At 37.2% G+C, this 14838-nt stretch overlaps 1 protein-coding gene across 4 annotated transcripts in view; it reads right to left on the reverse strand.

The window, feature by feature from the left end:
- Positions 1 to 14838, reverse strand: part of WWC3 (WWC family member 3) — a 96948-nt gene that overhangs the window by 46987 nt on the left and 35123 nt on the right. For 2 of the 4 annotated variants that reach the window (XM_027639134.1, XM_027639127.1), the window contains exons 2-5: positions 13969 to 14078; positions 9095 to 9298; positions 5963 to 6039; positions 4021 to 4100 (exon numbers count right to left, since the gene is read on the reverse strand). In XM_027639134.1, coding sequence (XP_027494935.1) covers positions 4021 to 4100; positions 5963 to 6039; positions 9095 to 9298; positions 13969 to 13984 — 377 coding nt within the window. In that variant the 5' untranslated portion in view covers positions 13985 to 14078. Of the gene's footprint in view, positions 1 to 4020; positions 4101 to 5962; positions 6040 to 9094; positions 9299 to 13968; positions 14079 to 14838 lie in introns of those variants that run through there. The other 2 variants (XM_027639117.1, XM_027639108.1) reach the window with 1 other exon arrangement.

Consider the following 14838-nt stretch of genomic DNA (forward strand, 5'->3'; position numbering starts at 1 on the left):
ATAGCATGATACAAATATAGATCAGACCTTTGTATGAACAGAAAAAATGTTCAACTAACACACAAAACTATGTTTTCTGAGGAAGATATTTCTAGGAGACACAGACTATTAATATGTTTCAGCCGTATAGGGCAGACTCTGTGTTCTTCTATTTTCCTCCATGTGCTCTCAAATACACAAGACTCCCCTCATCCTCACCAAAGCACAGGTCTGTATTTGAGTTAAAATCTGATTCTAAAGCTTTTGTCAGGTCTCCTATCCTCTAAATTAGCCTGTAGCTACAAATTGTTTAGCCAGTCCTAATTCCCTGTCACTCCCAACTTCTCACAGCGTTCACTTCGCTCTCATGGCCAACTGGCCAAGTTTTCATTTCCTTTGTTGCTAAACGCCTTCTTCCTCCAAAATTCCTGCCGGGGAGAAGGGTCACTGAAAACACAGGGGAGGAGGAACTGCTGTCAGGTCAGAGGAAGGAATTTGTTCCAGAAAAGGCTCATATTTAACCCTGTAACTCTGGACTGTGACAGGATCAGACACACCTTGGGGCAAAGGCACTGGCAAAGACTGAGGGAGGGGATCTCTGCAGGCTTTAAACAGTGAGCTCTAGAAAGTATCCAGTGGACAAACACAAACTTTGATGTCCAAAGGTTTATCACAACGTTGCCAAATATAGATGAAACTGTAGAAAGTATAGCTCTGATAAAAGCAGCACTACAAAGACTGAAATTTTGGTTGTACTGAAGTTGTAAAGGTATCAAAAAAACCTTCAATCCTGTCTCCCCCCACAAAACCCCACTTCTCTCTAGTCATTTTGTGGTTTTGTTTTCTTTTTGTTCTCTTCAAAGATGGTTAAGCCATTTTATTAAAATTAAAAAGAACAGAAAACAAAACAAAGTCCAAGGCAGACACTGTACATGGAAAATGTCAGTGCAAGAGATTTGTATTTAACAAAGGCATTTGAATTAGAGAGCAATATAAACTGATGGAAATACTGAGCAACCTAACCACCATCACCATAAAAGTTGTCTGTTCTCTGAGAACTATACCCAGGAAAGGTTGCACAGGGAGTCACATGGCAGCAGGTTCCAATACCGCTCATAATGCCATTCTGGCAAGATTTTCAAAGCAAACATTCAGCCAGATGTTAAGCCCCAAGTGTGACAGCTCCCAGTATTGTTCTTGGCTTATACTTGAAATAAAGTGATGAACATGGTTTTAAAAAACCTGAACAGGATGCATGCCATTTGCAGTCTGGCCGTTACTTGAAGATTTGACCTAGCACAAAAAGGAAGAAGAATTACACAGACCAAAAATTTAGGAAACAAAACAAAAGTGGGAAATGTCTGAGATGCAATAACCTTTAAAAAAAGGGGAGAGGCAGAAATCAGCATTATTGTTTTAAAGAAGGAGCAATCAATATGTTTTTAGGCCATATACTTACTTTGAGGATACGCAAAAACTAAACTACTTCAGCCTTGGTACTTGACCCTTCTCTCCCGACAAATACATGAGCTAGAGGAGAGATCACCCAGGGAAAAGCTAGAGCACAGTTAGGCTTTTAGCCTGATTTGCCTACTGACTACACAAGGAGAGAAACTCCTCTTTTCAGTTTTCACTGCAAGTATTCTCCAAATTGGCTCACTTCCTACTAGAAGCAAAATACTCAAAAGAAAGCACATATCTCACCAGAAAGGAAAATAAAGAAATTACTTAAAAACACAAACCAAAAACAAAACCACAAGTCTCTTTCACAAGCAAAGAAGTTACTGCAGAGAGCAGAGCTCAGCAAGGCACAAACACTGAGAGAAATTCACTGCAATTCCAGACAACACACAGGCAAAAGGTTCTCCCCAGCTTCAGCAAGCAATGACAAGTGCCACCCAGTGCACGGATGGAACAGACTGTGACTGTACCAACAGCAGCAATGGCAGCACTGAAGCACCAAGCTGTCATGCTTGAACTTGTACACTACATGATTATAGAGACCCACTGATGAATCAGATATGCTTTAAAATAATTCCTCTCTTGAATGTCTCTCCTATAACCCCATCCTGTAGCATGGGCAACTTGACTTGGGCTATATCCAAGATTAACATTTGTATTCTTAATCATTTGCAGACTTTACTTCTCAAAAAGTTGCACTACTTTGCTGGACTATCTTAAATGAATTATACTAATTAAAACAATCTTGAGTTTCAAATGGCCTTCAAATACTTTCATCATCCTAGTCAAGTGGTTAGTCCTTTTATAAAACAATTGAACCTATACCCTTAAAATAACCCAAAAACCAGAAGATAAACAAATAAAGAAAGCAGAAAAGGCAAGGCAATTCTTACTCAAAGAAAATACGAGTAAGAATCTTAAGACAAAATTGCATTTTTTCTGTTACTGCTTACATATCTAGGTCGCCATACTGAGACATTGATTATACATAAAATATTACTTAGTATAGAAACAGCAAATATTTCTGAGTGCTTTATTTTACTAATTTTCAGTTAATATCACACATTAACAATTCCCCTAACTACCTATAAATGCTTCAATAAAAACATAGTTATGCCTGAAAATTATTACATTATATTTGCCAATGAAGAATTTTGGCTGAACAAGTTTTCTTCTCTGAAACTTTTTAAATGGTTTATAAAACAAAGGAGCCTCGTAAGCTGATTTAAAAATATAAACAAACAAACAAACAAAAAAAACAAAAACAAAGACACCAAAATATGAAGTGCATGGGCTACTCCCTCTTCTTTAAAAGTTAAATCTGAATATCTCCCTTTATATTGTTTTGTTAATGTAGTACCAATCAAAATCAAAGCTGGAAAATAGGCAGTTTAACTGCTCCAGGATCCCTGGAACTTTGTTAGAATTCCCGAAGTGAAAGTGTGAGCCCATGCTTTTTAGCACCAATGCAATAAATCCAAAGCTTCAAAACGTTTCTGCAGATACTGTACTTATGCTGTAAAATGCATTAGACATGCAACAGTTCCAACATTTGCAGTAAGCTCCTGCATTAGGCAGTTCGTTCATATGCATGCTGGAAAAAAGGCCAAGATTTCTAAAGGCACAGCCAAGGCAAATCCAAGTGCTGTTCAAGCTCTTGGTCTAGCCCCTGGCCTCGCTGAACAGATCTGCAAGTCACAACAACCTGTGTTTACCTGCCATCTTCTCTATGGCCTGGCAACCTCTCACCCTATCCCAGCAGGAATCCTGTGTATGTGCTACATGTGTAGGTGACTAAGCAGCACACAGATGGAAGTCACTCAGTTCTCATCTGATGTCCTGCTGGAAGAGTGGCAGGGAGAGTGTCACCACACCATTTTACAACCTTTGACACCATTGAACACACAGGAAACAGAGCACAGGCGGCCTAATAGCCCTTGGAGGAGTGGCATATTGCCCGAGTTTCCTTTCTTTGCTAGGAGAAGACAAGGAGTCACATTTACATGCAGTCATTTTGCACACATGCAACAAAATCCAAGGTCCCACAGACCACCAGATTTACAGTACAAGCACAAGTCAGCTATACTGTGCAGAATGAGATGGCCTGACCACCAGGTAAAAGGAAGCAGCAGTGTTGTGGTGTACAGTTTTTTCCCCCAGGAGAAGTACTGTGCCCAGCCAGAAAGCCTTGGCACTGCTACAGGAAAACTACTCCACAGCATGGTGCTCTGGGCTGTGCTCCAGGCAGTAGATATTTCCAGAAAACATTTGGAAAATATTTTAAAAATCCAATTCCACTTTGACAATATCTTCAGGAAGAGTTAAAGAACAGAGCCTGTAAAACTGTTCTTGCATGGGAATCCATAAAATCACCACTCCAACCAATTTTGTCCAACACTTCTTCCATCATTTCACATTGCTCTCACCCTGCATCATTATCACAGTAGAAAGTCTAAAGCAAAGCATTTAACTTTTTCTTTTTGGCAACACAGGTCCAAGAAATTAATTCCAAGACAAATTAAAAAAAAAACAACAACAGAGAATAATAATAAATAATCCTCCCACAAACTCTTAACTTACTCTTGCAGAGTTTCCACTCCTTTTTCTTTATATTGCAGCTCCTGCTTCATCTGTGCCAACTCCCGTTTTAGCCGAGAAAGCTGAATACAACAAAATAACAAAGTAATAATATGCAACAGAAACTTCCATAAAAAAATAATTGGGTTTAAATATAAAATTTTAAGTTACTTCAAAAAACTGGAAGTGATAAGTCTTCTTCCGTTTTTTTGCTTTAAAATCTGCATTAAAATAACAGAGGACTTTCTCAAATATCGTAAGATCCAATCAAACAGCAGTCACAACATTCAGTTTTTAAAGTATCAATTGCCTCATCTATTCTATCGTGTTTCTATCTCCAATAGGTTATTCTAACAGCACGTTTCAATCCATAGAACTTTTCTTCTCCCTTCATAGTAGAGACACATCTCAACTGTCTTCAACTCTTTAGTCAACTTTAAAAAAGCCTGAACATTCAATGTTGGTAATTTTTCCATCTGGGAAAACAAAATTACTGGCAGCAGAACTGGCCTGTGTGAGGGGCTTCGCAGGATCTAGGGTATCCAGGACTGTCAGAGTCCCACCATCCTGTGTAGCCCTCCCCCTTCCCCATTTGTTTTTGCCCTTTCCTCAAAACTCATGGCACCAGCCTCTAAAACACTCCTATACCCTCACCAACTCTTTTAAACACTCACAAGCTTACCAAAAGTAAAATAAAAAAATGCACCACTTAACATCATGTACACAAACATTTCATAGTGCATATTTCATTCTATTTCCTGCAACAACTCAATGGCTATGCACACATTTGGTTGAACATATTATCCCATTCACTCATTAGGTCATTTCATTTTAAGATGCAGGAACAGAGGCAAATAGTCATATAAGTGAAGACCCCATTTATTTTCTTTAAATAAATAAGAAATAAGGCTTATTTTCTTGTTTAGAATATGCTGACATTTAGAATATGTAAAACAAGTAAACACTAATCAGCATGTAGTAAATATATACAGATAGAATAAATGCCTTTGTAGGGTGGTGTATGGGATTTATTTTCAGAGGCATTCATGTGAAAAGTGGTCACTCCAACAAAAATGGAACACTATCCTGTGAAGAGAAGTATTTTTTTATTTATTTTGTGAGCTGAGTACCTGGCATGCTAAAAACCATTTTATCCCCTAAGAAAAAGAAAGGTACAGTTTTTAAATAGGTTCTAGAGCTTAGTACTATAAACTGCTTTTTATAATTGCTTATGACTGTTAGATCAATTTGCTTGAAGCCAATGTGCAATATTTATCTCTGTGCTAAAGCATCACGAGAGAAATTCAAGAAGTCAACTATTTTGCCTTCAGCAAACATGGTACCAAAACCACAATTCCATTTTTTTTTTTAAATATATAAATATATAAGTATGGAACATTTTTACTACAGAACTGCTTATCACTGTCAGAATACTTGAACTCCTCCTCCTCCTCAAAAAGGAGCTCTGGCCAAATCAGCTAAAAAATTCTATTTGGTCAACAGGTCTACTGAATTGTAAAGAGATTTCCAAATAAGTGGTTAAATCTAGAGTTCAGTGGAACCTCACTGAAAATGGGTAAATGGTATGAAGAGTGGGATTGAACTCCATTTAATAATGAAAGAATTTCGCTGTAGAGTATTTACTACTTGTGGCAGTCGCACAGAGAAAGCAATTTCTGGAAGCCTGGCTGAGCTTGCCTCTGACATCTGTGACAAAAATGTTTACACTTGTAACATGGAAAAAGCATTACTTTGCAAGTCGCTGAAATGCAGTTAATGTAGAGTCCTTTTAACAGAACAACAGGTTCGAATAAAAAAGCAGGTTTTTAATACCATATTTCTAAAAATGCATTCAACTTTCAGTGTAAAGGCTAAAGTAAAACAGTCTCCCTCCCTTCCCCAGGCATAATTAATATTTTTACAAAAGTAAAAAAACATTACTCACTCTGTCACGACGGCTGGCTATTTCTGCTTTAATCTGATATGGGTCATACTTGGTATTAGTTGAAAATCCAGAGAATGCTAAACAGATAGAAAGCAGCATTTTATTTTTTTTTTCCCAACACTCTTCTTTAATACACTTGTTAAGATGTGGCACTATTTTAATAAACAGTTGCATTAAATTCTTTGAGTTACGAGTCATTAGGCTTTAAAATAATCCTCTGTGCTAAATTACAACTGAAGATTTCCATTTGGCCCACCTGAAACTTTTTTGTCCTGAACAACAATAATTGCATATAGCAGCACTGCATATTCCTAAAAGCAACTCGCTTTTATGACTGGATGGTAGCATTTACTGATGCAAGGAATTTGTGTAATATTAACAATTGCTAGCTGCTTCCTAGGTATATTGAATTAACAGTATGATAGGGACTAAAGTTAAAAAAACCCCAATTGTCAGAACAAAATCACATCAGCTAGGAAGAAAAGTTGCCTCCTAAAGCAACAGTGTAGAGAACCAACATACAGATCAAACTCTGGCAAGTGAGCTCTCCACACAGTGTATCTGGAGTCAGGCAATGATTTCAAGCTGTGCCATTACAAGCTAAAGCCTAGACAGATGAAGTAAAGGTCCTAGAGGAGGCTGGGCAAGAGCAACCATGATTTATAGAGTGAGCCACTCAAGGCAGCACTGGCCCACTGAAAAATGCCTGGTATGTGAGTGGATGGGGTTGTGCTGTCAGACCTTCCATCCTTTTGCAGAGTTGAAGGCTGCTGCTCTGAAACCCATATCCGTGTCTGCGCTGCAGTGAACCTTTCGACTCTCGAAAGAATACTGCAACACCAAGGTCATGTCGAGCGTGCAGGAACTTGCTAAAATGAGTAGTCACGCCTGGACTAATTCTCTAAATCCACAATTTTCTATGGATTTTTTTTTTTTTTAAACAGTGCTGATCACAACTGAGTCACAAAACTGCTGCATGGGTACCTCCCTGCCAATCCACAGCCGCTGAGCTCACAACACCTCCCACTCATGAGCGTTCGACACTGAGTCAATGGCAGCACCCACAAGCAAAGTGGAGGAAAACACTTTGTGAAATTTTAGTTCTTTCAATGCAACAACCTGAAACAAGTAGTAGTGGAGGCAAGGATATTCACAATATAAGCACCCAGCTTTGGTCATGTAACTGCACTCAAATTAGAAGCCTACTATTTCTGCACAACAAATGGAGAAGAAAGCATCCCACAGTGGAGTGGAGGAGTCAAATTAAGAAAAGCAAGTGAAGAAGAAGCCTCTGGGAATCTTGAGTTGACAGCATGATTAATCCCCAAGAAGAAATTTTAAAAAAAATAATCTGGCTAAATCAGCCTGCCCCATTTTCTCGAAACAGATGCATATGACCTTAAACCAATATAAAATATATTAACACATCTGTAGAAAATTTAAATATTTTTTTCACCTCAAAACAAGTGGAAGATTTTATTTAAATGCTCATACAGAGTCTCATTATCAATTCCAGATATACCTAAAAAACCCAAAACTATCAGAAAATTGAGAAACATAAGTCAATTGACATAGCATTTCCATTTGTTACAGATAAGCTCCAATTTTGTTGTTTTAAGCCATATTTTGTTGCTGCTTCAAGCAATTTGTTTTTCCAAGAGACTCAAAAATATGAAAACCAGGTTATATTTTTCTAGTATATTTTCATCTTCAAGAGAAGTTGCTTTCTGTATATTCACCTGAAGTAATTCAACAAAATATTCTGCAGAACTATTGCAATTTTTTTAAAAACAAGAAGTCCAAGCTCCTAGAAAGGTATTGCAATAAATGTCTATTTCGATTTTATAATCTCAAAAAATACTGACGACACTATCTTTTATCCTATTCCAAGTCTTTAAATAGTAGGTAAACACACTTTAAACAATTTCTTTTTTAAAGATTTCTTTCTTAGTAAGAAAAAAATCTTAATACTTCTTAAGATTGAACATAACAGGGAGAAATAAAACTTAAGTCACAACCGTTCAGTTATGTCACAACTAAATCACAGAATAACTGCATTTAAAACTAAACAAATAGATGAGAATCCCAGTTCAATAGTAACAGAATACTTGGTCCAATCCATGTGGGATACTTCAGCCCTAAAAACACACAATTTTGGCATACATATGAATTACCTTGGATTAATAAATACCAGTGGATCAGTAGCTAAATACTTCTATCCACATGCCTGCTCTAAGTTCCCCTCCACAGTCAGGTTTCTTGAATGTTTTCAGAAAAGGCTAAAGCAGAGTTTTCCATTCTTACCAAGTACTTGTCATTTAACATCAAACCTGCAGTTAAACAATGTCAGTACACACAGCAGCCACTGAAAAGCCACCAGTGCAGTAAAACACCACATTTCCACGTGGCTGTTGGGTATATCCACTTGACACACTTCTTTGAACTCGAATGTTTGGCTCTCTGGCAAAGACACCTTTTCCTATTGCACCAGCCAACAGCCGTGACAGTGGTGCAACATCTTTAGAATTCAGAAAAATTAAAAGGGCAGGAAATCAAAGCTCTATGACCTACACCACCAATAATATCACAGGCTGACATTCAAGAATGAGGTGCACTAGGGAAATACTGCTTCCTACTTTGTGGTCAGAGGTGCCCTTGACCACAACAGTTTGCCCCTAACACCTTATAAAGTTGCTAAACAGACCATGGATCTACAGAAGCTTTCCCTTAAGTTGATGGCTTCCACCCACATTGAGGGTAGAACAACCTGAGTTTAGGAGTGCAAGGGGGTGGCTGGTCCAGCAACATTCAGTCTTGCCTTCACTGCCTTGCAGAGAGCATCACTACAGCTGGTTCCAAGATGGGTAGAGACGCTAGCTGGGATATATCCCTGTTTAGTGTTACATCCCAGTTTAGTGTTAATATTTTTCCCTGTTAAATGTTAAATCTGTATTCTAATAGAACTAACAGGAAATGAAAGACCTTGATAGCAGAGTCAAAGGATAGCACCTCACTTCTGTAGTCAGAATCTTCATTCAGAGAAGAATCCAGCAACAGTAATACTTCACATTTCTTACAACACATCTTGTGAGAGGCAAGGTGAGTAAAATCAAGAAAAGACTATGAACTCACAGCTGGCATAAGAACGGCTGTCATCCTCACACATTTTGTGCAATTGTTGATATTCTTCTTGAGCTAGTTCAAAACGTTGCTGCTTTATTTGGTAAATCTCTTTCTTGGCATTGAGTGCCTCCTGGGCAACTATTAAATATTCCTTCAGCATGCGTTCTTGCTCCCTTCTCCATTGCTCCCTTGGGTCCTCAATTTGTGTGAGCTCTAAGGAGAAAAAATTAAAAGCATTAAAAAAAATCTGTAAGATACTTTATGCTACAAAGTACAAATTATTTTGTTCATGTCCATTCCGAACCAGCATACCTAACACTACAGTGGATAAAATTGCTCCAGCCAGGACGAGAAGAAGAAAGGATGCAGAGTGAAAGAATGGGAAAAGCCTTTTCAAATATAAAAGGCATTTAAATTTGATTCTTTTCTTTACCAACTAGTGCAAACGTGAAGAAAACAGTATTTTGGCTCTAACCTTCCCCCATAGCCAACTTGAAAATTTTGAGAACTACCAAAAAACCCAGAACCATAAAGGACAGTGAAAGGTATCCCAATGCTTAACCCATAACTCTACAAATAGCTGGAACTACCTTATCATACTACATACAACTTTGCAAGTGCAACATCCTGAAAGGTCAGAGACTGTCTCTGCATACTTAAAAAGAATAAGGCAATTCAACAGAAAAGTCAGCATTTTAATCTCGAATCCATAAAGCATTTAAATCGCTTCTATTTTTGTTTTAAGAAACAGCAGTCTCATGTTTTCACTTTCCAGGGTTTAGAACAGTTTATATTCAAACACAAATCAAAGTTTCCACCACAAAATCTTTCCCATACATATACTGATTTTCGAAGTTACTGTAAAACAATCTCTTTGCAGCTGCAAAGGCATTTGAGGAGGACACATGCACTAAAATCCTAAAAAATTATTGGTTCATTTGTTTTCTTTTTGTGAACTAACAAATGTGTTTTACATGAGGATGTCCATGTAAAGTCTCATCTTTAAGCATAAGGTTAATTTCTGGTGATTGAAGCTCTACCAGTAGGAAGTTGATGCAGACACAATGCCAGTTTTCAAAGTAATGGCAGAACCTGCAGCACAGTGAGGAGGTAAGCACCTAGCAGTTTTTTCCAAATTTGGTTTCTTACGAGAGATGAAAGTCAGTTATGTTTTGCATCAATCATGAGTACATAATTCAGTATAGTGGTGTCAGTGATGAAATACAAAACTGTAAAAGACTGAGTCCAACAGATTAAGGATTCCACTGGTGTCGGGTCATGTTAGCAACTCTACCATTTAAAAGCCATGTGAAAAGTGTATAAACAAAACCAGAAAGCTCAAAGAGCAGTACTTCCAAAAGATCTGCAGATTATTTCCCTAAATAACTTTTTCTCTTAACAGTTGTCCCCTTTCTCTCCCTGCAACTCCTCACATTGAAACAGTATAAAGATTTTCCCCATCATTCTGCAACTTCTTCCCACATCCCTGGGATCCTTGATTCCCAGCAGCACCTTCTGGCTCCCATGACCCCAAACTATCTCTGCAGCCAAGGACAGGATGTGCTTTGACTTGTTCAGTTACCATAAATCCTTCTCTACATGGAGGGCAAGCAGAAGAAAACAGAGTTCAGATGGTTGCCTGTCCTTCACTGATGGCATGTCAATTTGCAATGCTATCTCACCTGTCCATAAGTACTCCTGAAATCTGTGCAAATTTAATATTCCTAAAACTGCTAATCCCTTATGGAAACTATGCAGAAATTAATAAATCTTTATAAGACAGAGAAGCTGGATCCCAGTAAGCGTTTCTTTTTGAATAGGAAATTATTAGTCCTAACCTCAGTAAACAGCCAAGGCCAAGATGTTACGCTCTATCACATAACATCTTGGCCTTGGTTGTTTACTGAGATTATTATTTATCCTTTACTTCAGGGCACTGCACCTCTTATAGAATTATTTCAGAAATCTTCTGAAAACCTGGTAGCATTCTTCTGAGACAGAAAACTTCTTTAGTACAGTAGTGACGTTTTCTTCTGTTTTATGAAACTTTGCCCTGGATTTCTAAATAAGTTTGCCACATAACAACAACATTAAAGTTAAACTGTTATGATAAAACTTCCTTCATTTCTTTATAACCAATTAAAAAACCCAAAACACTATAGTAACTCAAGAACAGCCCCAGACAAATGCAGAGAATATATTACTCCCTCACTAGGGAATGCTCAAGTGCTTAAAGGAGACTTCAAAGGCTTCCAAGATTCTGAGGAGGAGGGAAAGGAATTCTGTGGCTGGCAGCCGCCAAGGTTTTTAAGCAATGGTTGGACAAAAGCCAAGAGCAGCTTAATAAGGGTGTCAACAAAGTACTGAATTCACAGAACAAGATGGAGATCAGGATTGGAAGCACCATTGAGATTTACAGAAGATTCCTCTGTTCCTGGTTTTTTTTTCAATATAAATGGAAAGCTATTGCCTAGAAATCTTTTCCTTGCTTCCTGGATAAACAAACATCGCAAGAGGCTTAGAAAAATCAGATGTATTGCTGTTTTCTTTTAGAAGGTGCAAGGGCAAAAAGTTTGTGAGAGTGCACAAAGCATGAGAGGTCCCTGGTAAGCATAACTGTAGAAAGACTCTGAATTATCCCTTGCACTTTCTCACAGTATTTCTTGGAACTAAAGCACTTCTAAACTGTTTTGTCAATTAACACAGAACTCCAATGCTCTGTAAAGCATTGAACCCAGTCAGACACAAAAGGCAGCCTAAATGTTTTCACGTGAAGCTGCCATTCCAAGTGTTTTAGACATACTCATTTCAGAAAAACATTTCTTTAGCTCCTACATATCTCTGCCACTTGCCTGACACCATCTCATGATGCACTCATTAGTTCTCACTTCTACAAAGGAAGTTAATGTAGTCTTTTGATTGCTCCCTTTGTTGTCCACAGTTTAAAAACTGGATTGAGTATCCTATTAGTTTTGAATAATGATTATCCAGCTATAATATTGAGTCTGTCTTCCCTCTTAATATAATTCTTACTGGTATATGCAAGTACTGTATTAGCCTAAGGGTGACAAACCCATTTTGCTGTGACGTTTGAATTACCATTTAGGATAATATCTGTGGGCTGCAAGTAATTAGTTATCATGAAAGAGACTAATTTTGCAGCCCTGTTAATTGCTGAATGATTCCTTTTACTCAGTTCAGCACTGGTCCTATGAAGTTTCTATCCCTCTGTTCATACATCAATTTTATTTCATACCTAATATGATTAGCTTTACTTTCTCAGACCCATTAATATTAATCTTTTCTTTCTGTGTCTACCCATTGAGCATTTGGGAACTCAGTTTCTCTCTGCAAAGACTCTTTTCTACAATTTTTGCTCTCAATTGCACAGAAAAAAAGGCAAGCCAGATCTGACATGCCTACAATGATTAATATCCTTTCTGTAAGTTCAAACTTCATGTCTGTGGTAAAGTTGCTAATAACAAAATCTGAAAAGCAAAAGGGAGTGATCTCTTTTGCATGTGACGGTGATTGTTATTGCTATAAAAGATGCCTATAGGCATTCATGTTCTACAAGGACTCCTAAAACCTTTTACAATTTAGAAAGAAAAAAAGAGTTGCTAATACCCTCTTTTTCTTTTTTTTTAAATATGTGAATTCATACAAATGTACATACATTGGTGCAAGTGCACTCTATGACTTTACTCCAATGAAATCCTCGCTTTTTACTAAACTTCAACATTACTAAAGTTACCATGACAGCAACTCTTAAACTACTGCTTCTTTTAAACACAGTTACTGTAAGAATTACCCAACAATCTGTATTTATTGTCTTCAAATTGTCTTGGCTATCTATCCTTGTGATTAGTGCATTAACAGCTCTTTAAAGTTTGTAATTTAATCAGTGATCTTTGTTAAATTTCACAACAAATAAGTACCTGTGTGGGTCAAAAAATACCATGGAAACATTTATTATTATGTTGTTGGGGCTTTTTAAAATAAGTAAGTGTGAAACCACAACAGACAAGTAATTCCAATAATGGCTGGAAGCCCAAAACTATTTCTACACTTTTATTTTTTAGTTGACTAGATTTCAAGTAGATAGTATTGAAGTGCGTTTTGTAGATTATACTATTTACCACTGCTGTGATAGCCCATATAAATACTTGCTTCTTTACTCACTCCTCACCAACTGCCAATTCCGACAATATTGAAGGCATTCACTCACTAGTGATAAGAAGCTTAATGATGGCAGCACAACAGTAACAGCAGCAGTAGTACAAAGCTATAAAGATAAGACATTTTCTTAAAAGTAGAACTGGCAAACATGCCAGACAGTGGTGATACAAAGCTCAGCAACAGTCCAAAAGGGAAAACGTTAGAAGTTAGTTTCCAAAAGGGACATCTGTTGTCTTTTTTATAGCACTTTGTACTGCATTAAAGCATAAAACAAGCACTGCTTAAGCGAGGATGAGATTACTGTATTTCATGACACTTCTGATTAAAAATGAGCACATTTCTCTCAGAATACATTTTGCTTTTAAATAGAGAAGAGTGAACTACGGGTGACAGAAAAAAAGGAAAAATCTTTGTAACTGACGTATGACAAAAAGCAACAACAAAATTATTGATACTTCACAGTATGACACAGCAAAACAGAAGTTTTATACACTATAACTCAATCACAGGTTGTAAAATTCTTTACAAATGGAAGAAGCATTGTGCCCCATGTGAAAGATGAGGAAACAGATTCTGCAAGAAATTACTTGCATATATTTTCTCACTGTAGCATGAGGTTCATAAATGGTATTGGAAACAAAGTTAGTGCCATGAGTTAACATCAGCTTGCTAGTATTCCTGAAAATAATCATGCATCTACTCACGATTTATGTGGTCCATATAATAAACTCCAATCTGTTGATCGTAAACAGTTTCCCATCCTAAAGGAAGCTCATCACCGACACAGTCAGCAAATGTCAATGGCTTTGTAATCCTGTAAAAACAAAAATAACACAAATAAATACAAAAGGTGCAGAGTTTACAATGCAATGAATGTTATTACATGTTTTGAAGATACCTCCACCATTTGATCACAAACTAGTTATGCTGCTTAGGAATGTGCTGATAATTACAATCATACAGTTTCAAAATAAAATTTCATTTAAATATGCTGACAGATACTCCCCAAACAGGTAAAACTAGCTTCTCCCCTCAAGTTTCCATGTATAACAATTTAATTACAATGGCATGCAGTCCTGCCAGTTTTTCTCCCATACCGCAAAGAACACAATTGTGAAGCTGGAGTTCACCACTGCTAAAACTACTAGAACCTCTATAGGTTTTAACTTCTGTAAGGTGAAAAAGCAGGATAACTGCTTGTCCTTAAAAAAATAACATAAAACTTAAGACAGCACTATATAACAGATTTCCACTTTTTGTTTACGTATTTTCAACTATTAATGATATTCTTGTGGTCCAGACACATCCAAATTACTTGCTTTCCCTCAAAAAGAAGAGACAAACAAATGTCTGAAGAATTCTGAAGCAATTAGAGTAGAAGTAGTAATTAATATGTAACAGCATTGCTACCTAGCAGCTTAAAATGTCACATCTCTGGATAGGCAAACTCTTGCTAGACCAGTGGATAACAGAAAACCGAAACAGCATGTCAGTGTTGACAGGAATGTTTAAAATATTGAATTCCAAATTCTACAGAAAGACTTTAAATCGACACTGTTCTAGAACATCAAGGT

The sequence above is a fragment of the Corapipo altera genome, unplaced genomic scaffold, assembly GCF_003945725.1.
Source record: "Corapipo altera isolate COAL_440 unplaced genomic scaffold, ASM394572v1 0, whole genome shotgun sequence".
NCBI lineage: Eukaryota > Metazoa > Chordata > Aves > Passeriformes > Pipridae > Corapipo > Corapipo altera.